Raw genomic sequence first — 26,124 nt, 5'->3', positions numbered from 1 at the left:
CAGGCTAAAGGACTCACAATTGGAAGAATGAAGACTTTTTAAAAAGATCTGGATTTTTCCTTATGACTTGGAATCCATCTTTGTCTTGTGTAACTAGGTCATAGCACACCATTAATGTCAGCAGTTAACAATTTTGAATTCCAAAAAACCTAAGTAAATGACATTTATTTTTTCTTCCTTTTTTTTTCTTGGGTGGAGGGGGGGAGCTTGGAGCTGTCTTAATCTGTATTCTCTTGACTGAACAATAAATTTTTAAATATATAGTTTCCTCTATTAAACACTTAAACCTGGCCATCTTATTAACTCCTTCTGCTCTCTTTTTTAACAAGGTAATGTTTTAAATGTGTAGTTTTAGGACTAGCGAAATGGCAGCAACAAAAATTGTAAGCAGTTGTTAACTCTTTTTAAGTTTTTAAAAACCTTTTACATTGTAAGTACCCAACCATTCTGTCCTTACGCAGTGCAGTTTTCATGTTAATGTTGCTGAGATGTCCTTAATTTTCTGAACCTTCATCTGCATGTATGTCTTTGTCGCTCTTGTCTAATATAAGCCAGTTAAAATGCTTTTAGACGATTTTGCTTTTATAAAGCTAAGACTTCGGCTTTAAGCTTTTGAAAATGTTTACAGTAATAAATGCTAGTCAGCTTTCTTCCCAGTAACATGTACACTTTCTTTGAAAATCGATCTATTTGAAAAAAAACAGCTGTTTTTCTGATCTTGGTAGAGGGGTGGGTGAGGGAGGGAAAGGAAGACCTCTTTGTGTAAAGAGACTAAAGCCGTCACAGGAAAGTAGATTAAAACTGGAAAACAAGTCCTGGCTGGTTCGAACCAAACACCAACGTTAACTCGCGAGTATTTTCTATGGTGGTTGGGATGGCCGCGTGTCTTTTTGCCTTTTGTTTGATTTGACTGTGTATTTTCGCCTTTTGTCTCTTAATGACGGTCACACCATTGCTATATCCAGAGCAGTAAACAGCCCTCAGCGAAGCCGCCTTTTGCCAATCCAACCCTGGAAAGGTTACAGAAGTGGAAGGAGCAGAAAATGCCATGAGAGTGTAACTTACAAAAAGGTAACAACAAAAAAGACACTACCATTTCCCAAAATATTCCCAACTAAACAATCCCCCAAAGATATTTTTTCAATAACACCTCCCAGTCCTCCGCCCAGCTTGTTCGTCCAGACTCCATAAGCACCGGGCTGAGCGGGTAAGTTTTTAAAAAAGAAAAAAATGCTTTTGCCCTTTCGAGGAAATCTTTTTTTCTGAGCAGGCCAAGGGCTGCAAATGTGTGGGAGCTGCGGGGTGGAGGCTTCTGGAGCTTTGTGTTTGGCAGTCAGGTCCGAGAGGGTGGGGGGCCGAGGAGGGCTCTTCCAACCCTTTTGCCCCTTCTGCCCGGGAAGCGAGAAGAGGCTCCCCAAGTGACCCCGGACATGTGTGGAGCTGCCTGCGCTCGTCCCTCGCTCTTCTAAGTCTGAACCTTGGTGGGGATAAGAATTTGAAGTGCTTTGGAAATGGGGGAAACTCAGAAGTCGAGGAACGGCCCCGCCCGACCTAGCGCCCCTTTCCTTTCGGACAGGGAGGTCTGGCCCTCTGGAGCCGGCGCTTCGGTGCTGCGGGGCGCGCCTGCGCTTCCTAAGCAACAAAGAACAAAAGGCCGGCGTCCATGTTGGCACAATGACGCAGCATCTCTCCTGCCTGCAGCCCGGGCGCCGCCGGTTCTGCGGGCCGCGCTCGCTCCTCCCTCCCAAACACGAGTTTTATTTTCAGGTTCAGAGCAGAGCCGCCGGCTGGGGCTGGGGCTGGGGCTGGGGCTGGGGCTGGGCGGCTCATGGCGGCCGCTTCCCTCGTCCTTCCTCCCTCCTTCTCTGGTTGTCGTTGGCTGCCCTGAGCCAGTGGGGGTCCCTGGGCCGAGCCCGGCCCCGACAGCCCACGGGACAGAGCGCCCCGGGCCGGGGGCCAGTCGCGGAGGCTGTTTCAAGGGCCTGGGGCCTGGGGGCGTCGTGCGCTGGGGCTTCCGCGCTCGCCTCCGCGGGGCGAGGCAAACAGACCGGCGCCATTTCGCGCGCCGCCCGCGGCTCGGGCGGTGGCGGCCGCTGTGCGCCAGGCAGGCGGGCGGAGGGAGGGAGGGAAGGAGGGAGGCCGGCAGCAGGCGGCGGGGGGAGGGGAGGCCTGCGCTCCGGCGCCCACGCTCCAGGCCGCTGCCGCCGCGGCCGTGGATTTCCCTGGCCCTGAGGCCTCGACGCCAAGCCCGGGCTGCGCGACTGGCTCGGACCCCACGCCCGGGCCGGGGGTCCTGGCGAGCACCAGGAGGCCGGGGTCCCCCTCCCTCCCGCGCAGGAGCCAGTAGCAAAGAGCCTCGGGGCTGCTCGGCGCTTCGAGGCCGCCCCCTGACCCCGGGATGCACACCCAGGCCTCGGCGCCCAGGTCTGGCTCGCAATCGTTCTTTGATAGTCGAACCCCAGGCGCAGGGGGCCCCCTTTGTCCCCACTTCGGGCATGAGGCCCTCTAAGAAGCCACCGACGCTGGTTGTCCAGGGCACGCCCTCAGACCCGGCGCTCTTGAGGCTGAGGTGGGGGTTGAGGCCCGCGGAAGGCTAAACCAGCACTCACACACACACACACACACACCCGCGGAGTGCTCCGGGGTAAACCCTTCACGTCTCTAGCTCGTCCTGGGGGAGGGGATGCGGCCGGGCGGGCCTTTGGAAATGCAGATGAGTCGCCTCCTGCTGCTCGTCTCCCAGGCTGAACCTTGGTGACTCAGCCACCCCCCCTCCTTTAACCATTCCAGAGTGAGGATTCCTTGGCAGCTAGTAGTAGGGGGGTGGCGGCATTTGTAAGGACCCCCGTCCCCCAGGAGATGCTGTCTGGTTTGTGGCCATCAACTCCCCAGTAAGCCCTCCGGCTTCCCTCTCCCGTCTCCCAGGCTCTGGGCCAGAGAAGGAGCAACATGCCGGTACCCAAAGTGGACCATCCTCCTCTGACGGCAGGAGCAGGCCTAGTTTGATTCTGAGAACCCTCCTCCTAAGGTAGGTGTGAGCCCTTTCCCAATCTGCAAGGGAGATTTGGGGGGCTTTGGCCTGGAGTCGTGGGAGGCCTCAAACCCGCCAGGCCGGTTCTGCAGCCCCTCCCCCACACAGATGTGTGGGAGTGTGTGTGTGTGTGTGTGTGTGTGTGAAATCGGCGGCCTGTGTGTGTGTGTGTGTGTGTGTGTGTGTGTGTGAGTGAGTGAGTGTGAAATCGGCGGCCTGCCGGGACCGCTGGGCCCATCCATCCCGGCCTGTCAGCTTCTGTTGTCAGGAGTCTGGGGCGGGCAGTTCTTTGCCGGCTTTAGTAGCACAGGGGAGGCAGCACTGGATAGTGCTTCCCAGTGATGTTTTGTGGTGGGGGAGGTCCCTGGATGCTGCTGGAAGACACCTCTGCTGCCAAGAAGCCAGGTCCTGCCCCCGCCCTTCCTTCCTGACCCCAGTGGGGCATGGGGAGTGACTGTATGAACTGGCCTCTTCCCTTCTGATGTTTCGCTGTTAGGGAGGTGGAGCAAGGACCTGAGGTCTGGGCCAACTTCCTCTCAGAGTTTTCTTACCTCTTCTGCTTCCTGGGAATTCCCACGATGCCACCTCCACCCCACCCCCACACCAAAATGAGCCCCTTCTCTAAAGTCACACAAACCAGCTAGCCATTTACCTGCTGTTACCTTGTACGTGCTGCAGTCTCTTGGCCCCTCCGCACTACTGGGCTTAGGTCAGTGATTTCAAACAAGAGTGCAGCCGAATAGCACAGAACTGATTCTGGGCAAGCCCTCAACTTTCTGATTCAGTAGATGGGGCCTGAGAACTTGCATTTCGAACAGGCCCCAGGTGCTGCTGACACTTCCTTCTGGGAACACATGTTGGGCTAGGTAACACCTGGGGTCTTGTGAGGATGAGAGCTGTTGGCCTCCTAATAATGGCAACTCTCCTAACAAACGGTGTGTGCAGTTTCCTTCCTCTGTCTCCGGGAAGCACCACAGCTGGAGACGGTGTGGCCCTTGATCTCTGACCCCTACCCCATGTGGTCTCTAGAATGTGGTGACTTTGATGAACCATTTGGGTCCAGGTGCCACACATTGAATCGCCTGCTCCTTTTGGCGCAGCACGGCTTGGCTTCAGTATCAGATCCGCCGTGCCCACTTGCACGCCACCCCTTAGTGTAAGGGCAGACCTGAGGTTTGGGGGAGCCTGTAGGACCCTGAAGTTTTATTGCGAGCATCTTGTTGGTTAATCAAGGGAGGCTGCAAGTCAGGTGTCTCCTGGCTTAAATCTCTACATGCTGGTTACCATGGGTGAGTCTTCTAAAATGACAATGATGCGTGCTGAAAAGGGTGTTGGGAGGATTAAGTACAATTAAGGGGGCTGGCCTCACATTCAGGCTGCACCCTTGTTCACCTCCATTCCCCTGTGGCTGGAGGGGGTGGGCACTGGGCTGCCTTCCAGCTCCTCCCCCACAGGCCTGCCCGGAGCACGTGGCTAAAGCCTCAGGGCAAAGGGGAAGACTGGCTCTCCAGGGGAAGGCTGAGAAGTGGAATTCTTCCTCTTCTGTAGTTTGAATCCGGATGGGGGTCTGCCCCCTGCTCGTCAAGATTTGGGGTCACACACCCCTCCCCAGACTACAAATGACTCACCCAAGGTCACAAGACCACCTCCAGCAGCCAAGACATGGTTCCAGGTGTCTTGACTAACAGCCCAGTGCCTGTGTCCATGGCAGCCCCTTTCCCCAGCTGTCTGGGTTATTTTGGGCTCCCTCCTGTGCCAGCTGTCTGCTGGCATCGCTATGGGGATCTAGGAGGGCTGTAACCCGCGTGGTGCACTTGGCTCCTGGCTACATGCCTTGGCCTCTGCAGTCCCACATGAATCGGGTTAGGTCCCTCCTGTCCTTGGCTGTGGACAAGGGGGGTGCACCCCACCATACCCAGCACCATCTTTCTTCCCTCCTTCCACAGTCGTCCCCTGACCTCAGGTTTAAGTTCAGCTCTGTCTTGATGAGCCTGGTCGGCCCTCTCAGTCCTCACATAACCGGTCAGTGGGTCCTGTGTCCCTCTGGATAGAGCCCTGGGGCTCCTGGGGCTCCCGGGGCAGGGGTCTTTACCTGCTGTGGGTGTCAGATTGTTCAGTAATTGATTCAACCCTCCCCTTTCAGCAGTTGCTTGGAAAGCCTCAGCCGGTTCTTCCACTCTGCCCTGGGACCAATTAGGGAGCAATTAGGTGCTAAACTGTGGTCTGGGTGTGATTCTTGGAAGAAAAAGGTGTCCCCATGACCTGGAAGGATCATCTTCAGGAGACCTCCCGCTTCCATTTATCTTTTCACCCTCCTTTTTTTTTTTTTTTTTTTTTTTGTATTTTTCGGAGGTTGGAAACGGGGAGGCAGTCAGACAGTCAGACAGACTCCCGCATGCGCCCGACGGGATCCACCCCGGCATGCCCACCAGGGGGCGATGCTCTGCAGCAGTCAGAGCCATTCTAGCGCCTGAGGCAGAGGCCACAGAGCCATCCTCAGCGTCCGGGCAAACTTTGCTCTAATGGAGCCTTGGCTGCGGGAAGGGAAGAGAAAGACATAGAGGAAGGAGAGGGGGAGGGATGGAGAAGCAGATGGGTGCTTCTCCTGTGTGCCCTGGCCAGGAATCGAACCCGGGACTCCCACCCTTCTAATTTCTTTGTGTAGTCCATCACCACCACCACCACCGCATTACCTCCTGGGCCAGGGAGGGGCGGGGCAGGCTGTCATTGCTCCTTGCTTGGAAGGCTCCCTGCCCAGCGGTCGCCCAGGGAGCAATGGGCGGGGCCACTCCTGGCCCCAGAGAGGGCCACGCCAGCTGGGGAAAGCAGCCAGGCCCGCCTTACCACTAGCAGCCAGGGTCCTGCCTCTTCCGGCCCAGCCACCCTGAGCCCCAGTATGGAATATGACCTTTGGACCCTCTGGGTGGAGACACAGTAGTGTGGACTGTGGAGAGAGGCACTCTGCCACCTCAAGGCCATCTGGGTCCAGTGCTGTCTCCAGCTGGCAAGTGACCTTGGCAGGTCCCTGCCCCTCTGAGAACAGTGGTCTCCCCCTGTGAACCAGCCCGAGCACGTTGGCAGATAACATTTTGGCTGTTTTTGAGTCTTGTTTCGTGAGGGGAGCTTTCTGTATAGCAGTGACTACACCACCCGGGCCACCTCCTATCTGGTATAGCAGTGACTACACCACCCGGGCCACCTCCTATCTGGGATCTCAAGAGTCTGAACTGCCTTCAGTCTTATGGAATGGTTGAGCCCTCGAGTGTGTTGTGACCTCTTGGGATGTGATGCACTGGGGAAGTGGAAGTCAGGCATTGTCATTCACGTCATTCACCATCCTAACCTGTGCTGCTAGACTTGGCCCTGACAGGACAGTAGTGTGATCCGTCCTTTTCCTTCCTGGGCTCATCTGGCCTCACTGTGGCCCATGCCAAATGGGTTCACCCCACAAAGTCACCTGGCTAGCTTTCCTACGCTTCTGTGTCTCAACAGCTCAGTGGCAAGGACCCGTTAAAAATATCTTTCTTGCCTTCCTACATCTCTCCAGGAGTTCCTGGTGAATAGGAGAATGAGTTGGGGCCTCAGAGCATCTCACAGGTAAGGAAGCAGCGCCCTGCGCATATGGGTGTGTTGGGCTCCTCCGCTGTTCTTCCCTGGCCCTGGCACCTCTGAGGAAGCTCTGAGCAGGTGGCCTGCCTGCTGGGTATTTTTAGCTGCAGATCCAGCCCCTACATTACCACGGGGGCTGGGACCAAGTCAAACACTCCAGGCCCGCTAGGGCTGGGGTTCTGCCGCCTCTTGGCAGGGCGGGCGGGCTGAGACCAGTGGCAGCTGTTCTGCCCGGACCTGGGCGGGGCTGGGAAGATGCATTTCACCTCTCCCCTCTACCCTCAGCTTTGTATAAGCGGTTTGTTCTGTCACAAGTCCAAACTGTAGGCCCATTTCTCATAAAGTGGAAACTGAGGTCTGAGGATTTTGAGGATAGCCAGGAGCCCTCCCACAGGCTCGCGTGGTTAACTGTTTCCTATGGCGTAGTTTGCTCAGAGTGGGATGACCATTCTGTGTGCTCTCCCCAGGCCCTGCACAGATGAGGCTGCCTCCTCTTTTTTTTTTTTTTTTAACAGAGACAGAGTCAGAGAGAGGAATAGACAGGGACAGACAGACAGGAACGGAGAGATGAGAAGCATCAATCATTAGTTTTTCATTGCGCATTGTGACACCTTAGTTGTTCATTGATTGCCTTCTCATATGTGCTTTGACCATGGGCCTTCAGCAGACCGAGTAACCCCTTGCTCGAGCCAGACCTTGGGTCCAAGCTGGTGAGCTTTTGCTCAAACCAGAAGAGCCTGCACTTAAGCTGGTCGGAGTCTCAAACCTGGGTCCTCGGCATCCCAGTCCGACGCTCTATCCACTGCGCCACCGCGTGGTCAGGCAAGGCTGCCCCTTCTTATTCTCCCAGTTCCTCCCAATGTCTTAGGGTCCCTGCTGTAGGCTCGGGCCGAGATGCCAAGGGTACAAAGATAAGTGGTCTTCCTCCCTTCACTCAAATCCCTCTCCTCCCGTCCTCACCCTCCTCCTGTGGTCTTGGGACATTTCTGAAATGGCTGGCCCTGGTCCCTTCTGCCACCTCAGGTTTCCTCACTAGCCAATTGTAGCTTCTGTGTTGTCACTGAAGAAAACCTGAGTATCCAGACACAGGGCCTGTTCAGGAGCCTGGCCCCCAGGCCCTCCATGATCTAACCTTCGTTACCTTGACAACAGCATCTGGCTTCCTTCCTCACTCCCCAGCCACTGCCAAACCTGCTGGGGTTTTCCAGCCACTGTGCATTTGCCCAAGCTGGGTACCTATCTGGCCCTCCCTCCCAAAACTGCCAAGCTTAATTCATGTACCACCCAGTCTCAGCCTTCTTTGAGTTCCTTACAGGCAGAAACACAATTGCTTCTCAATAAACTTGTATTGCAAAAAAAAAATGAATGAGTCGCTGTAAATTTTTCTGGAGGTGCATCAAGCTGATGCCATCTGGCTTGGTGACAAGGTAGGGCTTGGGACCAACAATACAAAACTACCATAGGTCTTACCTCCTGTTCCCAGCGGCTTCCATGGGCGGTCACTGCTTCCCTCTGCTGGCCAGACCCTTGCTTTGCATCTGCTAAAAACCTTGACCCGGCATTTATGGAACTGCCAGGTTGGCAATTTCCTCCCTGAAGTAAGTTTACCTCATCTTTGCTGAGAACTTGAAAATTGTTCATCTTTGGGGTGCGGTAGGGACAAGAAGACCCTGAGTCCTACCGGCCCCTCTCGGAGGGCACTTCCAGACATCCTACTCCAGCTAGGAGTGCCCTACTCACTTGGCTATGTCCCAGCGCCTAACCTGCCTGCCTGCTGCGCAGCTGCTCCAGGAGTCCACTGCTGCTCCTACCAGTGGCCTGACTTGTGAAAAGAAGTCAGCCCAGGGTTGCAGGGAGGGACGGGATGGGGGACAGGGGTGAGAGCAGCCAGCCGCCCTATAGAGCTTGCGATGGTGGTGAGTGTTTTAAGAAATAGCTGCTTTGGTCGGGGTGGGAGAATTGGGGGGAATCCCTGGGATGAAGGGTGTGCGGCTGCTTTCTGGAAAACAAAAGTTCTGAGTGGAGACAGGGTTAACAGTCTCCAAATGGGCGAGGGGCCCACCCTGCTAACGTTGCTCTGGCGTTACTCTGGCCTTGCTCGGCTGTGTCCTGCTCGGTTAATGCCTCTAGCACCTGATAGCTAGAGGCTGCCGCCCGCTTGGTTTGGGGCACTCACCTGCCGCCCGCGCCGAAGCCATTGCCCAGCAGAGGGCGCCAGAAGTCCACCTTGCACCCCAAGGGAAGTGGGGGTAGGTAAGCGGAACCACTATTGCCCACCACCCCCGCATCCACGCCCACACAGGCACCGGGAGACCCAGACCAGGTGGACAGACACAACCCCCTGTGCCAGCATCTTTACTGGCACCACCAACCTACCTCCTGGTTACAGACGGACTTGCCCCAGGCCACAAAGCTGGAGCTGGGCAAAGCCTAGAGGGCTTCTCCCAAAGCTTGAAACAGAGGCTCCACGAACCAAAGTGCTGGTGGGGGGAGGACAGCCCGCCAATCAGAGTCCTGTTCGAGTCGGCCAATCAAAGAGCCCCTGACAGAAGGCGGAGCCTGCCAATTAGGGGTGCCCAGCGAGGAGCAGCGGAAACAGTGGGACCTTGACAGTGAGGAGGGGCGCTGTGATAAGCAGGGGAGGGAGTAGGAGCTGCGTTTGCCGCTGAGCACCCCGTTTCTTAGTTGCGTCAGTTGCCTACGAATGAGAGGTGAACATGCCGGGTCCGGTACCCTAGCATCAAGGAAACTGAGGCTAGGAGGTCTGCCTGGGTGGCTGCCTGACAGAGGCGGTGGCGGCTCGTAAGGGGCGGGGCTTAGCCTAACCCCACCCCGTCTGCAAGCTCTTAGCCCCAGCACTCTGCTGCGCGCGCTGTTGCCAGTACTGCTGGCTCCCGGCTATGGATGCCTGCGGGACCCCGGGAACGACCGCCGTCCCGGACCCGGCTAGGAAGGAGCTGAAGATCGTGATCGTGGGTGACGGCGGCTGCGGCAAGACTTCACTGCTCATGGTGTACAGCCAGGGCGCCTTCCCCGAGGTGAGGCCGCTGAAGGGGGTGGGGGGGGGGCTGGAGGTGCGTATGATGGGGAAGGTCGGACAGGATTGGGACCAGAAGGGGCGAGGGACAGCCCTCAGCCTATACATGAGCCCGGGCCCTAGGGCCCCGGCGTCCTGCGCTCCAAGAGGCAGCCACCACCCTGGGGCGCCCCCTCGGGAATTCCAGAGCCTAGCGGAGTGAGGGGGGCAGAGTCGGATGTGGTGAAGGTGGAAGGTGGGGGCGGGAGTCCAGCTAGACCCTGAGACCTCGCCCCACTGCTTAACAACCAGCCCTCCCCCCTTGTCCGACAGCACTACGCCCCATCTGTGTTCGAGAAGTACATCGCCAGGGTGACCGTGGGCAGCAAGGAGGTGATCCTGAACCTCTACGACACCGCCGGTGAGTGCGCCTGCGGGCTGAGTGGCCCGGGGTCCACCCAGGGGGTTTCCCCTACGTGGGCATCCCCGGCGGCCCGCTGCCAGCCTCTGCGGGGCCCTGACAGCCCATCACTCCTGGAGGCAGCCAAGGGGTGCTGGCTGAGAGCCGAATGACCACCGCCTGGCTGAGTGGCCCTGGCAACAGAGAGGACCTCAGTCCCCCCATCTGTAAAAGGAGGGTATTTGGACAAGATGAGCTCCTGGGCCAGCACCCAGTGCTAATGTATTGAGAGCCCAGGGCTTCGTTCCTCTCCTGTGGTTCTAGAAAATTGTGGGCTTCCTTCTGCTTCTTGTGGAGCCAGAATTTCATGTGTTAATTGCTGTGGTCTCCTAAGAGTCTGTGAGCTGCAGATTTGGGTCCTCTGGTGCTAGGATTCGGTGGGCTTCATCTCTGGGTCCTAGGCTTCTAGAATACTCTGGGCTACATGGCAGAGCTGTGACTCCAAGATTCTGTGGCTGACAGCCCTGAGGCTCCAGGGTCCTATGGACACAAAGCTTGATTCCTGTGCTTTTGGGATTCTACGAGCTAGTGTGCGGTTCGTTGATTCTGTAGCGTACTGTGTTGAGCCTGTGGCTGTAGGATTCTGTGGCTCCAGTTCTGTGCCTTCCTGGTTCCCTGAAAGAAACCAAGCACTGAGGGAAGAACTGAGCTTTAGGGAATGTCCGAATGAGGTTCTCTCTGCCACCTGCAGCTCTGTGCTGCTGACATCAGTCATCGGAGTCCCTGTTGTTGGGGGATGGGTAGGCAGAGCACAGCCAAATGGCGGGGGGGTCGGGGAGGTGGGGGGGTGGATTTGGGTAACACTGGTGGTGGTGTTGACTGCCCTCAGGGAATTCCCATCTTGCTCAGGCATCCCTCTGGGATGAATAAACATTGGGGAGCAAAGGTCAGGGTCCCCAGCTGGGGCCTCACCCAACCTCTATGATTCAGTGATTAGTGACCTGCATAGAACCCTGTCATCTGGTGCCCCTTCCCCAGGCAAGCCTTGTATATATGAAGTGAGTCTCTGACTGGCCTTGGATGGAGCCAAAATCAAGATGCCTCCCCCACCCCTACTCCATTCCCACCCCCAAGCTGCCATTAGCATCTCATTCTATTCTACCTGGACAGCGTCAGGAAAGGGACTGCTGTCCAGCCCCAGACCACTCCCTCTTCCTGACTTCATTCCACAATGAATGGGCAAGCTTTGCTGTTTGCTTGTATCCCCCCTGCGGTGGCCTCTAAAGACCCCCCCTCTTGTTAGATGAGGGCTCCACTGGGAGGCCCCCAGAACAAGGATGTGCTTCCGACCCCTTTAAGTCTAATGAGGAATTCCCAAGGGTGTGGCCACAAGAGCAGTAAATGTCACGGAGTATTTGGGGTACTTGGAGTTTCACATGTTTCCAGTCTGGAGTTTCACATGACCCCTGGGAAGGACAAGTTCATTAACCTGTGCTGTGGGTGGAGTCCCTAGTAAGGCCGGAAGAGTAGAGTCCAGGGGAGGGGTCTCTCTCCTCCTTCCTCTGCCCTCTGGGTGTCTCCTCTCAGGTCCCCTGGTTTACTGTTCCCCGCGCTGCCTCCCCCATGGCACCCATCACGGGGACCACTTCTGGTCTTTCTGGCCTCACCCAGAGAAAGATGCTCAAAGAACATGTCAGGGGAGGTTGTCATGTGAAGGTTCTGGAAAGCTTCTGCTTGTTTTGTGAAAGGATTTGCTCCAAGAGCTCCTTCAGGATGGATGGAGGAAGCTGCGTCCCCTGAGTCATCAGAATCATTTGACCACCCACATGCTTTGGAGTCAGACCTGAGCTTTCACGCCAGCTCCCCCGGCTGAGTGTCACTGGGGATGCCTGGGCCTCAGTTTCCTTATCTGTAACCAGGGCCACAATAGTTGTGAGATCAGATTAGGTCCATGTGACCTGCAGCACTTAGCACAGGGGCTGGCCCTGGGGGAACCGTTACTAAGTGTTGTCATGGTGATATTTTTGTTCCCACCCCCCCCCCCACCCTATTCAGGCTGGAATACAATTCAGGGCCTGTGTGTTCTGTGTGTGTGTAGGGGGTCGCACCACTGTTTCCCCAGCAGGACTCTTCCAAGTGGTTTGAACCTCTCCGGGGTGTCTGCGGGAGTAGACTGGCCCCATAGGCAGCAGGTCAGCCCGGGGAGGGATACTCAGGGAGACAGAACCATGGTTGGCTCCCTCCCCATGTGTGTCCCACTGTTGGGAGAAGGGGGAGGGAGACACCGGTTGCTTGTCCTAGTGCAAGGTTTGGGGAGTGAATGAAGCTGGAATCAAGATGCAGAGACACCCCTGGAGAGGTCATGTGTGGTAAAAGCGATGGCAGTTGTCTTTACCTGTAGGTAGACAGTTGCCTGGAGAACATGTCAGAAAGGGGATGGCCAGGCGACCAAATAGAGAAAGATAGACACTCTGCAGTGAGGGGAGTGACTGAGCTGGAGATGAGTCTAGTGAAGGTCGTTGTAGAACCTTCTAAAACTGATGGGTTAGACCCTGTGGCAAGGGGTCAGAAGGTAGCATCTTTCCAACCAGCCAGTGGTGACCAGAGCTCTGGAACAGGGGTAGCTCCTGGAAGGCTGAATTTCCCCATACCTAGTACCCAGTACCCAGGGCCATACCCAGGACTCAGGACTCAGGACCATGCCCAGTACCCGTGACCCATGACCCAGGACCTAGGACCATACCTAGGACCCAGGACTGTACCCAGGACCGTGCTGTAGGGGTCCATGTGGGAGGCCAGTCTGACTGCTTGTCTCTGTCCTGCAGAAGCTGTTACAGACAAGCAGTGGTGGGAGGGTGGTTGGAGGGGTAGTGGAGCTCTTGGGGCTCCAAGCCATAGAGGGGCGGGAGCTGTGACACTCACTGCCCTGGCAGCTGCGCCTGCCGCCCGGCACCTCCCCAACACCTCGGGGACCGGAAGCTGTGGTGAGGTCTGCAGTTTCCTGGACCGGGGTGGCAGGGTGGTGGGGGTGCGAGGTGGGAAGTTAAGACACCAACCAGAGATGGAGCTATCTGGGCCTCGGGCTGGGGCCCAGGGCTGGGGTGTCACAGGACGGGGTGGGGACTGCCCAGGGAGGTAGGGCACTGTGCTTTGCTTGCCAGCCTGCAATGGGAACGCTAGGGAAAGTGGGGGGAAGAGCAGAGGACTTGCTAAGACAAGGAGTCAGGGACAAGAGGGGTGTCTAGGACCTAGAAGCACTAGGAGGCTTGGGGAGTCGAAGCAGTGGGCCATCAGAACAGGCTGCCAGCTGCAGACCGGTGCTGCCCCAGCCCAGCCAGCTACTCCGGTCTCCGGGGAGGATCCGCAGGTGGGTGGGCCCCAGAGCACTAGTGAAAATGGGTTCCTCTTCTGGCGGCTTCTCCCTCTCACAATGCCTGCACCCAGCACTAACCAAGGCCCTGGCTGGAGCAGGGCCCACCTCCCTGTGTATGTCCCCCAGCTCATTTGGGGAGCACTGTGGCTTGCTGACACCCTCTCTGTCAGCTCAGCTCCACGCTGCAGAGACTCCTGCTGGGGAAAGATGACTGCCATGGCCGAGCTCTTTTCCACAAAGGAAATACCCTCTCGTGAGGCGAGAGCTCACTTCCCCACAGACCTTGGTTCTCTAGAAACAGATGCCGCCTTTAGCACATAACTCGGGCTTTTTTTTTTTTTTTTTTTTAAACATCTGAAGCCCATCTGCAGAAGCCAGGGTAGGATACCTGTAGGCCTGTAGACAGGTAGGTGGCTTGGCCTCTTCGAGCCTTGGCATTACTGTGGGTAAACCGGGAAGGTAATACCCGAGCATTGTGGCTCGAGGACTCCCTAAAACTTGTGGGTCTAAAGAGCCAGGGCTAGAACCCCACCACCACCCCACCCCCAGGACTCTGTCCCTCGGGAATTTCTATTTCAGGAATAACTACAGTAGCAGTCCCTGACCTTTGCCCAACATTGCTCAGCCTACAAGCCCTTTCCTTCCAATATTAGGGGCAGGGTTATCACCCTCCCCCCTTTTCCAGATAAACTGAGACCCAGAGAGGGGAGGCGCCCGGGTCAGGGAACGTGAATCTCAGTGCAGCCTGGCCATCCTGACTCAGACGGGAGGTGTCTAGGTAGGACACTCCACCCCTCCCAGGGAGGCATGAGGTCCACAGCACCTGGAAGTCTGTCACCTGCACACCTGGTCTGCGAGTGGAGGCCCACCTGAGTCCCGGGGAGAGCCGCACCAGGCACCATCAAGCCAGGAAGGCAGCACGGAGGAGGAGCTGGAATCTGGGCTGGCTGCCCATCCCCTTTCAGAATCCCTCTCTTCATTTTTTTTTAACACATTGATTTGAGAGAGAGAGAGAGAAAGAAACACCAGTTTGTTGTTCCACTTATTCATACATTCATTGGTTGATTCTTGTATGCGCCCTGACCTCCTGGGGTCGAACCTCATCCTTGACATATTGGGACGATGCTCTGACCAACTGAGCTACCCAGCCAGGGCAAAATCCTCTCTTCTTGAGATACCCTTTTCCTCACCTGCTCAGGGCTGGGGTTTGCTGGGTGAGGACAGCTCCATATCCTTTGGGATGTACTGAGAGAATGGTACCTCGATAGTCCTACCTACGGACTTCTGTCATTTACACAACTTCCTCTGAGCTGTGTGACCTTGGACAGGTCACTTCACCTCCTCTGTGCTTTGGTTTCTGCTTGTGTAAAGCAGAGGTCATGACAGCCTTGTCTTACAGGGTCATCGTGAGGAGTGATGAGTCAGATGTCAGTCAAGGGCTTCGAATGGGGCCTGGCATATGATGCGTCGTACTGCCCAATATTATATATATATATATATTTTTTTTTTTTTTTTATTCATTATAGAGAAGGGAGAGAGAGAGAGAGAGAGAGAGAAGGGGGGAGGAGCAGGAAGCATCAACTCCCATATGTGCCTTGACCAGGCAAGCCCAGAGTTTTGAACCAGCAACCTCAGCATTTCCAGGTTGACGCTTTATCCACTGCGCCACCACAGGTCAGGCCTGCCCAATATTATATTATTGTCATCAAGGCTCACCTGCTTCTCACATACCCATTTCAAAGATGAGGAAACCAAGACAGGAAGGCTGGGGAAGGCTTCCTGGGAGAACTAGTACCTTTAGAGTGGCTTGGCAGGCAGCTGACCTTGGACATGGGGACTGAATTGGCGCTCCAGCTCCCAGGGAGTCTATGACCTTGAAAAAAATGTTCCCTTAACAGGAAGAACCCGCCCCTACCACCTTGCTTACCTCCCCAGCTGGCGGCTTAAATGAACACAGGTGGTGAAAGGGCAGTGCCCTCGCCAACACTGACAGCCGTGGGCATTATCACCACCCTTTCTTTACCATCCGTCCGTTTGCTCCTTCATCCACCGAACGGGACTGAGCTCCCCGGTGTCCAGGGGTAACAGTGACTATAGCACAGACAGATGGCCTCAGTCCTCAGAGGGGAGACCCCTCCCTCCCCCCCCCAAAAAAAACCCCGGAAGAATATTGTGACATCACTTAGTGATACGTTCTAGAAATCAAAGCCACAGTCAGTCGTGGGACATACTGGGAGGGAGGATGTGTCATAGCAGTTCTCTTGGAGGAGTGGCCCTTCGTCAGAGACCTGGAGGAAAGGAAGGGCCCAGCCATGCTGCCACCTGGGGAAGAGCTTTCTAGAAGAGGTAAACACCGACGGGGGAGTCTCCAGGGAGCTGATTTGACCTGACTTCCCCTTCAACCCACGGCAGTGCGACTTCTGCCCTCATCAATGCTGCTGAAACCATCGCAGCCGTAGTTTTAGGCAAGCCAAGTGGCGCCTCTCGGCCCTCTCATCTCCATGGCATGACAGGTGGTGAACAATTTCAGAATAACAACTGGTCAGTCTCGACTAGACCCCAGCCAAGTGCCAGGAATTAACTTTTAAGGGCAGCCGTGGCCCCTACCGTCAGGGTGCTTAGAATCCACAGGGAGACAGGTAGTAAACAAGCACACAGGTGAGTACAGATTGTGGACAAACAGGGCACTTTGAGCCGGGCAGGAAGAGGGGAGATGTGTGTACACAGTGGGGTGTGTGTGTGACAGAGTTAGAGAGAAGGACAGACAAGAAGGGAGAGAGATGAGAAGCATCAACTTGTAGTTGCAGCACCTTAGTTGTTCATTGATTGCTTCTCATATGTGCCTTAACTGGGGGCTACAGCAGACTGAATGACCCCTTGCTCAAGCCAGCGACCTTGGGCTCAAGCTGGTGAGCCTTGCTCAAACCAGCTGAGTCCACGCTCAAGCCGGCAACCTAAGGGTCTCAAACCTGGGACCTCCACGTCCCAGTCGGATGCTCTATCCACTGCGCCACCGCATGGTCAGGCTAGGCCCCATTTTACAACAACTTGCCCACTCTGCCCACATTTCTAAAGAGGAATAAGGACCATGTGTATACCACAATTATGAACCATAACATACCTGGCAAAGGCCCAGAACCTACATTTGCACAGAAGCAGAAAAGAGGATTGCTGTGTTTTTGCAGATGGAACACTCGACTTGGAATTTACCAAACTGGGATTGAGTCCTGGCTCATTCACTGATTCAGTGGCCAGGGGCGGGTCACTTCACTTCTCTGAAACTCAGTCTCTTTCTGTATAGATGCGAGTGTTCAGAAGTTCCCTGACTAGTGCATCATGGTTGCTGTCAGGATTTTTTAAATCATTTACAGGCAAAAGCACTCAGAAAAGTATATGAAACATAGGGTGGAGTTATTATAAAGTAGAAATAGAAGGCAAAAGGAAATAATATGGATGGTCAGTCTGGGCAGTATCATTCATCATTTATTTCAAAAATGAAATACTAGAAAAAAAAATGGGGAGCCTGACCTGTGATGGTGCAGTGGATAAAGAGTTAACCTGGAATGCTGAGGTCGCTGGTTCAAGGCCCTAGGCAAGGCACATATGAGAAGCAACTCTGAGTTGGCACTTCCTGTTCTTGCCTCTCTCTCAAATCAATAAATAAAATAAAAAAGGAAGTGGGGAGAATACATGAGGGAAAAGCATTCCAGGTGTGGGGAACAGTGAGTGCAGAGACTCTGAGGCACAGGAGCTTGGTGGGTTTGGGAAACAGACAGGAGGCCAACGTGGCTGGACTACAGCGAGGAAGGGGTGAGGAGGGAGGGAGATGAGGTCAAGGTCACTCGGCCCACGTCATGTGGACCACTGGGAGACCCCCGGTGGCTTGGATGAGGCTGGTGCCATGCTACATGATAGATCTTTGCAGTGATGGGAATGTTCTGCACCTGTGCTGTCTATTTCAGCAGCCACCAGTCCTGTGTGGCATTTAATCACTTGAAATGTAGCTAGTATAATAGAGAATCTGAATTTTAAAAAAAATAAATTTTTTTTAATTGATTTCAGTGAGAGAGGAAGGAAGTGAAAGAGAGAGAAACAGGAACATAGAGCTGTTCCTGTATGTGCCCTGACTGGGGATCGAACCAGCAACCTTTGTACTTCGGGATGATGCTCTAACCAACTGAGCTATCCAGCCAGGGCAAGAACCTGAAATATTTTTAAAAAATATTTTTTAAGGCTTTATTCATTTTAGAGAGGAGAGAGAGAGAGAAGGAGGGGGAGGAGCTTGAAGCATCAACTCCCATATGTGCCTTGACCAGGCAAGCCCAGGGTTTTGACCCGGCGACCTCAGCATTCCAGGTCGATGCTTTATCCACTGCACCACCACAGGTCAGGCAAGAACCTGAATTTTTTTTTTTTTTTTTTCCTGAAGCTGAAAACGGGGAGAGACAGTCAGACAGACTCCCGCATGCGCCCGACCGGGATCCACCCGGCACACCCACCAGGGGGCGATGCTCTGCCCTTCCGGGGCGTCGCTCTGTCATGACCAGAGCAACTCTAGCGCCTGGGGCAGAGGCCAAGGAGCCATCCCCAGCGCCCAGGCCATCTTTGCTCCAATGGAGCCTTGGCTGCGGGAGGGGAAGAGAGAGAGACAGAGAGGAAGGAGAGGGGGAGGGGTGGAGAAGCAGATGGGCGCCTCTCCTGTGTGCCCTGGCCTGGAATCGAACCCGGGACTTCCGCATGCCATGCCGACGCTCCACCACTGAGCCAACTGGCCAGGTCCAAGAACCTGAATTTTTTATGTTAATTTAAATAGCCACACGGGGTTGGATGCTACCCTATTGGACAGTAGTCTAGAAAGACATGGACAAAGATTAGGAGAGGGGACAGTTTGGGAACAGAAAGGGGGAGACGGGGGTTGGAACAGCGTGCTGGGCTGGTTCTCCATTGCCTCACCAGGATTCTTCTAGCTCTGTGGCCTTGAGGGCAGGAGGGTCTGAGTGTGCTGGCCCTGCCTACCCCGTGCCCCTTCCTTCAGTACTCAGGAGATTGCTGCTGAATGATAGCCTGGACAGTCCTCCTGGCCCAGCCTTTGTCACAGCTGTGACAGCCATTCACTTCACACCGTCGGGTCCCTGCTGTGAAGGGGAGCCAGGGGGAAGAGAGAGCGTGGCTGTGTCCTGTCATCAGTGGGAGGCCAGAAGCAGGACATGACCTGTCTCTGCTCACTCAGTAGAAAGGCCGCTTGTCCTGAGAAGCCTTTGGCAGGGAGGGAGGGAGCTGAGGGCACCCACCGGGGTCCTGGGCTTCTGTGTCCCTGTTCAATGGTTCAATGGAAGGAAGTCACCTTGCCTTTCTGCAGAGGTGGCTGCAGGTTTGCCAATGAGCCTGAAAGGCTCTCAGCTCCCACTATGGGTGTTTTTCAGAAACAGCAGTCATGACAGCTAAGTGCGGAGCTTCAGTGCAGTGCCCGCTTCTGGACCAGGGAGGGAACACACCCTGGAGGGCATTTGGTAAAATCTGAACACAGGCCGTGGACAGGATTTAGAGCACAACCTCAGGCTTGCTTTGCTGAGTTTGGTAGTTGCCCAGTGGTTGGGAAGACCACCATCCCTATTCTTAGAAAGCCTATGGAGCCTGACCAGGCGGTGGCGCAGTGGATAAAGCTTTGGACTGGGATGTGGAGGACCCAGGTTCGAGACCCCGAGGTCACCAGCTTGAGCGCGGACTCATCTGGTTTGAGCAAGGCTCACCAGCTTGAGCCCAAGGTCGCTGACTTGAAGCAAGGGGTCACTCTGTCTGCTGTAGCCCCCCAGTCAAGGAACATATGAGAAATCAATCAATGAACAACTAAGGTGTTGCAATGAAAAACTAATGATTGATGCTTCTCACCTCTCTCCCTTCCTGTCTGTCCCTTTCTCTGACTTTCTCTTTGTCTCTGCCACAAAAAAAAAGAAAAAAAAGAAAAAGAAAAAGAAAGCCTATGAAAAGTCCACAGGGAACTAACTGTGCTGGGTGAAGAAGCCCATTGTGTACCACTGCCTCTCACGTGGTTCCAAAGCATTCCTGTACTGATAACCCCAGTGGGAGAAACCTAAATGGTGAATCTGAGGAATGGAGTTCTTGGTGCAATCTTTTGCGATTTTTCTGTACATTTTAAATTGTAAAAGAAATTTTAAAAAACCCACCTACGACTGAGCCAGCTCAGCCTTGGGTTCTGACTCTGTTGGTGCCCATGAGGGGCTAAGCATCTGGAGCGCTAGTCTCCCCAGGTGCACCTGACGTGCGGTGGGGGTGACCGCTGTGTGGGGTGGATGCGGTGGAGAGCTCACTGCTAGGTCCAGCCGTCCCTGCTCTTAGCGTTGGCTGGAATGGCAGGATGCATTCCGCCTGACGTCTTCTTGGCCTGGGGGACACCCTCCTTTAACTGAAGTTTCAGGAAGGGGAGATGTGGCTTCCAAGTCTGCCCTTGCGGCCTGAACATCAGGGCAGGGGGTGGTCGATCTCCAGCAGGACTGCCAGCAGCCTTTCGGCACTTCCCCTGTAGTCAGGACCAGCTCTGAGCCCTGCCTGGGTTTTATCTCATCATCTTTGCTACCTTCCAGAACAGGAGGTTGCCACCTGTTTTCCACGTGAGGAAACTGAAGCCCAGACACGTCACTTGTCCGGGAGCGCCCCCTACCAACCCCTCGCCCATCTGTGCCCAGACCAGGGGACTCTGTTGAACAAGGAAGGTGTGCCTCCCTGACCCCCACTTGCTCTCTGGTTTCAGGACAGGAAGACTATGACCGGCTGCGGCCCCTGTCCTACCGGAACACCCACCTCGTCCTCATCTGCTACGATGTCATGAACCCCACCAGCTATGACAATGTCATCATCAAGGTGAGGCCTGTCCCCCAGCCAGCCTGCCTCCAGGGGTGGGGGCCGTGGATCCAGCCCCAGCCCTGATGCCCAGCCCCTCCCTCCGCAGTGGTTCCCCGAGGTCACACATTTCTGCCATGGGGCCCCCATGGTGCTCATTGGCTGCAAGACAGACCTGAGGAAGGACAAGGAGCAGCTTCGGAAGCTCCGGGCGGCGCAGCTGGAGCCCATCACCTACACGCAGGTCAGCCAGGGGCCCCCTCCCCTCCCACCTACCCCTCCCACCCCTTTCCTCCTTTCCCCATTTTCCCCCCTCTTCTAACCCCAGGAGCCCAGGTCCCCTTTGGCCTCTGCAACTTGGGGTGCCTTAGTGGCTTTTTGGACCGTTGAAGCAAACAGGATTCTCAGAATAATAATCAGAATAATAATTTTTAAAATATTGATAGCCCACTCATCTGAGCATTTCATTTACCTCATTTAATCCTTATAACCCTGATGCTGGCCCTGTTAGTATTTACAGGAGATAAATGGAGACCAGAGAGGTTAAGTAGCTCTCTTAGGGTCACACAGCTAACCTGAAGTGAAATTCGGGTGCCATCCCAGTCAGAGCGGCTCTAGAGTCTGGGCCCCTGACCGTCACCCATCCCATCAACCCGGGGGAACCCGAGGGCCCTTGTTTGAAAGGTTTCCCCTACCTCATGAGAGTCCTGGGCAAAACCTAGCCCTTCAGCTTTCTGAGTGAGGCATGGGAGAATAAAAGGAACACAAAAGAAAACTAATGAAGTTTAATAAATGGGAATAAGCATCAATAAAAGTAAGTTTGATTTTACAAATAGGTCTTTTTCACTCTAATAGCAAGCTATTAGTTACCTAGTGGTGCCTTGGAGAAGAGAGAGGAAGGGGTATATTGGAAGCCCTCCTGGGACCTTCAACCCTTCTCACAGGTCTGGCAGACACAACAAACCACCCCGGTTCTCAGAATTCACCCCAGTTTCTGCCTGAGGTTGGAGGGTGGGGTGGAGGCCAGGACAGGGCTCCTCCCAACAGGGACACACCCAGCAGGCGCTTCTGTTGGGGCACTCTCTCTGGTCTCTGGTCGGGGCTGGCTCTGGGATGGAGCGGCACGGGTGGGGGGCACACCAAGGCCGGGCAGTCCCTAAAGCCAGCCACAAATCTCCAGGGGGTGTCAGGAGGCACCCCTGCTCCAAACCCCTCATATAAGGCTGCTCCCCTCCCCCAGGGCTTGAGCGCCTGCGAACAGATCCGAGCTGCCCTCTACCTGGAATGCTCAGCCAAGTTCCGGGAGAACGTGGAGGACGTATTCCGCGAGGCTGCCAAGGTGGCCCTGAGCGCACAGAGGAGAGCAGAGCGGCAGAAAAAGCGCCGGCTGTGCCTGCTGCTCTGACCCTCCAGCAGGCAGGCACACTGCCCTCAGGGCAAGACGGACCTCGGGACCTGGTGCCCTCCCCTGCCGGGATCCTGCCCCACCCCCAGCACTCAGAGGACACTTGGAGCTGGGCGTCACCTGCAGCTGCTGTCTGGAGCCTGTGGCGAGACGTTTCTCCTTTCCCAGCTAGGGCTTTGGTCACGAACTGTGGGGCTGTGTGTGGTGGGCCGGAGCACATGGTGGGCCGGAGCACATGGTGGGCCAAGTCCCTCTGTTCCCCAGAACTGACATTTGTCCCCAGGGCTCCAGAGCGCCCTCTTCACACCCTCCCCCCAGCCATGGTATCCCCCTTCACACACCCAATGGGTCCTCCACTTCGGTGTCTGAAATGAGCAGCCATGTCGGTAAGTTGGTAAACAGGGATTCAGCAGCAATGCCCAGGGCCTCCCACGCCTGCTGCTCCCGCATCCCTGGGCTCAGGAGATAGGCCTGGCCGCATCCTCCGGCTCCTCGCTTCCTTCCCCCAGGAACACCCGGGCCACAGCGGGACCGGGCCTATCAGGGGAACACAGGCCCCAGCCCTGGACGGGAGGGCTGGTGCCACACCCACCCGGTCCCCTCCGCTTCAGTTGCAGCCTGGCTTGGCTGACATATTTCCAGAGGTGCACAGGACCAGAGGGAGAAGAAACTCAAAGCAAAACGAACACCCTGGAGCACCCATCTGAACCCTGCTTGGAGTCCCCTCACCTGCAGCGCCCCCCTGCCAGAAACTCGAGATGAAAAGGGACATCAGCTGCTGGTCTCGGTCAGTCCTCTATAGACTGTCCCCATCTGCAAAAGGACGGCACCGGCTCCTTTAAAGAGCTGTGGAGCCCCCTCTGCCCCTTAGCCACCTGTCAAGATGTGTTCTGGAGCCAAGACTGTCCTGGCCTCCTTTGAGAATGGACTTGCCCAACCCCCAGCCGCAGAGTCACTGTGTCTCCTTCTGGAAGGTCTGCGGTCAGGGGTCCAGGAATTGTTAAACAAATGCCTGAGGTGATTTCAACAGCCCAGAGATTAAAAGCCACTTGGTTCCTGAGTGAGCTCAGGAGTCAGCATCACCTAAAATGGGATGATGGCTTCAGGTGGCTCCTGCCCCCCTGGGATCTCCTGCCTCAACCCCCTTTGCCCAGTGCTGCGGCCACTAAGCCTGAGAACCTCTGAAGTCCACCCTACCCCACCCAGGTTCCCTGAGGCCCTGCAGACTCAACAGAGTGCTCAGACCAAGGACATCTTGTTCTAGCAGAGTCAAAGACTTTGTGGGCCAATGAGGGCTTAGGACAAAGATCAGCAAACTATGGCCTGTGAGCCAAATCTAGCTGCTGTGTGTTTTTGTAATAAAGTTTTATTGGAACACAGCCATGCCCAAACATGGGCTGCTTTTGCCCTACAACTGCAGGCTAAAGTAGTTGTAACAGGGACCATCTGGCCCTTTATAGGAAAAGTTTGATGATGCCTAGCCTAGGACAAACCCAGGTACCTCAAGGGCAGATGGGAGGCCTGGAGAGCGAAGGAGGGCAGGGGTAAAAGGGAGTGGTGGGGTCTGCGGCAAACAACAAAGCACCATCCAGGGCAGCTCAGCTGTCCTGTGGGAATGTTGCCAGATCTTCCCATCTTTCTAGGGAAAGTAGCAATGTGGATTTTTATGTGGAATCTTACTGGGGAAGGGATGGAATTTCTTATTTTAAAAATATTTAAACCAATTTGAGGGTCAAAGAATGGCCATGGACACCATTTGTGAACCCTGGTCGGAGAGGCTTTGTTAAGGGCAGCATAGGCTTGGATGTGGGAGGAGGGGCAGAAAATTCTGTTCTGGGAATTTTCTGAACCTCTTCGCTTCTTCACCCTCCCCACGAATAAAGAATGGAACATGAAGGGACCAGCGGACTTGCCCTGTGCAGCCACCTGAAAGTAAGGTTGTTCAGGCTCCCCACCTTCTAGAACCCTTGAAGTTAAGAAGGGAGGGAGGTAGTAGGTTGGGCAACCTCTGTGGTGGCTGAAGTGCCGGCCAGCACTGGGGGTCTTGGTCTTATTCCCTGAATTCCTACTGCAAGAATTCAGAAAGGAAGGTGGGCTGATGGGTGAGGGTCAGGAAGACCACAAGAACAGACCCAAACTTTCAAGTGTCAAATTACGCCCTCAAACCACCCAAACTATGCAGAGCCCAGGGCACCCTCTGGTGGTGACCCTCAGAAAACCCTCCTGCCTCAGGCCCCGCCCACCCTCCGTTCTTCCCGGGGCCAGGAACTCCTGGCCCCAAGAAGGTAGGGCCCCTTCCCCCAGGTGGCCAGCATTCAGGGGGTTTGGGGAGCACAAAGAGCACAAGGCACAGGCAGACAGTGGTTCTCTGAGAATTAAATACCTGCCCCCCAGAGAAACGGAGGCCAGGAGGAGGTGGGAGCTTACAGCAGAAGCAGGTGCCCAGGGAGGCGGGCTCCACAGGATGCCGGGGCTTCCGTCCACCCCGCGAAGTCCCACCCTAGGAGGCACGTCCACACCCTCCCCTAAGAAGTGGGGACAGAGAGGCTCCCTGCAGCTCAGCCACCCCTCAGGAAGGCTTACCCAGTCTGGCCACGAGCGCACAGGGAAGGTGAAAGGTTCTGGGGAAGTAGGGAGGCCCGGTATTAAATATGTCATAAATACGGAGGGGGCAGCTAATACTGCGCAGACAGGCTGGGGTCACATTCCTCTTGTCCAGTCGGGGACGAGGGCCTTGGCCTCGCACCTGGCAAGGCCACTGGCCCCTGAGGTCACTGCTGCCAGTAGCCACTGGCACTGCTGGGGAGGAAATGGGCAGTGAAGATGCCAATGGAGACCCCCGCAGTCACAGAGTCTGGGGGCTTGGGGGGCACAGTCCCATGCTGTGGATCATGGCTTCTTTGCTTTGTTTCTGTTCTTCTGGAGTTTGGTGTGTACAACTCTGAGCGTGGTCAGGAAATTGCCAAGGAAGAGGACCAGGAATGTGAGTGCCAACACGAACACCTGGTGGGACCCAAGGGAATGAGGGAAGGAAGAAAAGGCTGTCAGCTCCCCCTGCTGAGGCGCCAGCTCACCCTCGGACATCAGAACCCCCTTAGCACAAGCTGTCTGCAAACTGCATGTGTTTGCAGAAGGCAGAGACCTGAGCCAGCCGGGTGAAGGGCATGAGTCCTCACAGTCGGGCAGTGTCCTGGGGGCTCCTCTTTCGGCCCCAGTAGTAGTATTCAGTGGGGACCCTCACTGAGGGGCTTCCTGGCCTCACAAATACCCTCCCACCGTTGCCCAGGCCCCAGCAGCAGAGAGGTCTGGGCCCATGGGGAGGAGCACAGGGAATGGATGGCTAAGGAAAGAATTTTCCCCAAGCCGGCCCCGCCTTCCCCAGGACCACTGCCACACGGCAACATGCACGCACCACGCCCCCATACCTGCCATTCTCTGCATTCCTCGTGGCTGGAGAGCTCAAACAGCGTGACTGCATTGTAGAGTTGCCAGAACTGCAGAAGGAGAGGCAGGTCCTGCTCAGCCACCAGCTCCCCTGGGGACCCACATGGGAACACCCCGGAGATGCACCAGGACACCAGCTTCTGCTCTCAGCTGCCCTGAGATACTGAACCCCCCACCAAGTGCTGGCCCCTACCTCTGGCCTCCCTGGACCCAGAGATTGTCCCAGTCCCGGGATCCTATGAGGCCCAGCCTGGGTATGACTGGTGAACGGGGAAGAGGCCCAGAGTTAGGGATACCCACAGACTCCAGGGGTACTCACATGGCCACAGAACAGGAAAGGCAGGAGGAAGGTGAGGCCTCGCCACATCCAGGACTGGAATCCTTCTGTGGAGAGGAGGGAGGGAGGAAGGGAGGGAGGGCAGGCTTGTGTGAGGGGGTGTGGCTGCTCCCATGGCCCACCAAGCACCCATGGCCCAGCCTTGCCAGTCACCTGAGATTGCCTAGGCATGATCTCACAGAGGGAAGCAGCCCTCACCCTTCCCAGGTGCATGAGTGCTATGAAAACCCTGACAACACACAGAGCGTCTGTCACCAGGCCTGACCGTTCTCATGCCTCAAGTCACCGTGACCTAAGTGGGCTTAACAACACTTGTGGAAAACTGATGTACCTACCAGGCAGTATGCTTTTTGTTTGCTTGTATTTTTGTCTTTTAGCGAGTGAGAAAGAGACAGGAAGGGGGAGAGATGAGAAACATCAAGTCATGCTTGCGTCACTTTAGTTGTTCACTGCTTCTCATATGGGCCTTGACCAGGGGGCTCCAGCTGAGGCAGTGAGGCCTTGCCCAAGCCAGTGACCTTGGGCTCAAGCCAGTGACCTTGGGATCGTATGGATGATCCCACACTCAAACTGGCAGCCCTGTGCTCAAGCTGGCGACCTCGGGGTTTCTAACCTGGGATCTCAACATCCTAGGTCAACGCTCTCTTCTAC

The 26,124-nt window shown here is 55.5% G+C and overlaps 2 protein-coding genes and 1 long non-coding RNA gene across 3 annotated transcripts in view; 2 read left to right on the top strand and 1 right to left on the bottom strand.

Moving 5' to 3' along the window:
* Positions 1-2,164: 2,164 nt before the first annotated feature.
* LOC136395769 (uncharacterized) lies at positions 2,165-7,982 on the top strand. The gene is made up of 4 exons (XR_010749379.1): positions 2,165-2,424; positions 2,926-3,028; positions 6,579-6,628; positions 7,305-7,982. It is a non-coding gene; the product is annotated as an uncharacterized lncRNA (long non-coding RNA).
* Positions 7,983-8,690: 708 nt separating this feature from the next.
* On the top strand, positions 8,691-23,416 carry RHOF (ras homolog family member F, filopodia associated). Its single transcript, XM_066371020.1, has 5 exons — positions 8,691-9,678; positions 9,990-10,077; positions 20,199-20,308; positions 20,397-20,531; positions 21,528-23,416. Exons 1-5 carry the CDS (start codon positions 9,541-9,543, stop codon positions 21,690-21,692), a joined length of 636 nt encoding a protein of 211 aa, XP_066227117.1. The 5' UTR covers positions 8,691-9,540; the 3' UTR covers positions 21,693-23,416.
* The window catches only part of TMEM120B (transmembrane protein 120B), a 40,187-nt gene continuing 37,103 nt past the window's right edge, over positions 23,041-26,124 (bottom strand). The window contains exons 10-12 of the mRNA XM_066371018.1: positions 25,456-25,520; positions 25,118-25,186; positions 23,041-24,695 (exon numbers count right to left, since the gene is read on the bottom strand). Of these exons, the coding sequence (XP_066227115.1) occupies positions 24,582-24,695; positions 25,118-25,186; positions 25,456-25,520 (248 nt within the window). The 3' untranslated portion in view covers positions 23,041-24,581. The remainder of the gene's footprint in view (positions 24,696-25,117; positions 25,187-25,455; positions 25,521-26,124) is intronic.

This window comes from Saccopteryx leptura, chromosome 2, assembly GCF_036850995.1.
Source record: "Saccopteryx leptura isolate mSacLep1 chromosome 2, mSacLep1_pri_phased_curated, whole genome shotgun sequence".
Taxonomy (NCBI): Eukaryota; Metazoa; Chordata; class Mammalia; order Chiroptera; family Emballonuridae; genus Saccopteryx; species Saccopteryx leptura.
This window is presented reverse-complemented; position numbering and strand designations above follow the sequence as displayed.

Coding starts and splice junctions, on each gene's coding strand:
- RHOF (XM_066371020.1), top strand. CDS start 9,541: ATGGATGCCTGCGGGACCCCGGGAACGACCGCCGTCCCGGACCCGGCT. Junction 9,679..9,989: donor GCCAGGGCGCCTTCCCCGAG/GTGAGGCCGCTG, acceptor CTTGTCCGACAG/CACTACGCCCCATCTGTGTT. Junction 10,078..20,198: donor GAACCTCTACGACACCGCCG/GTGAGTGCGCCT, acceptor CTCTGGTTTCAG/GACAGGAAGACTATGACCGG.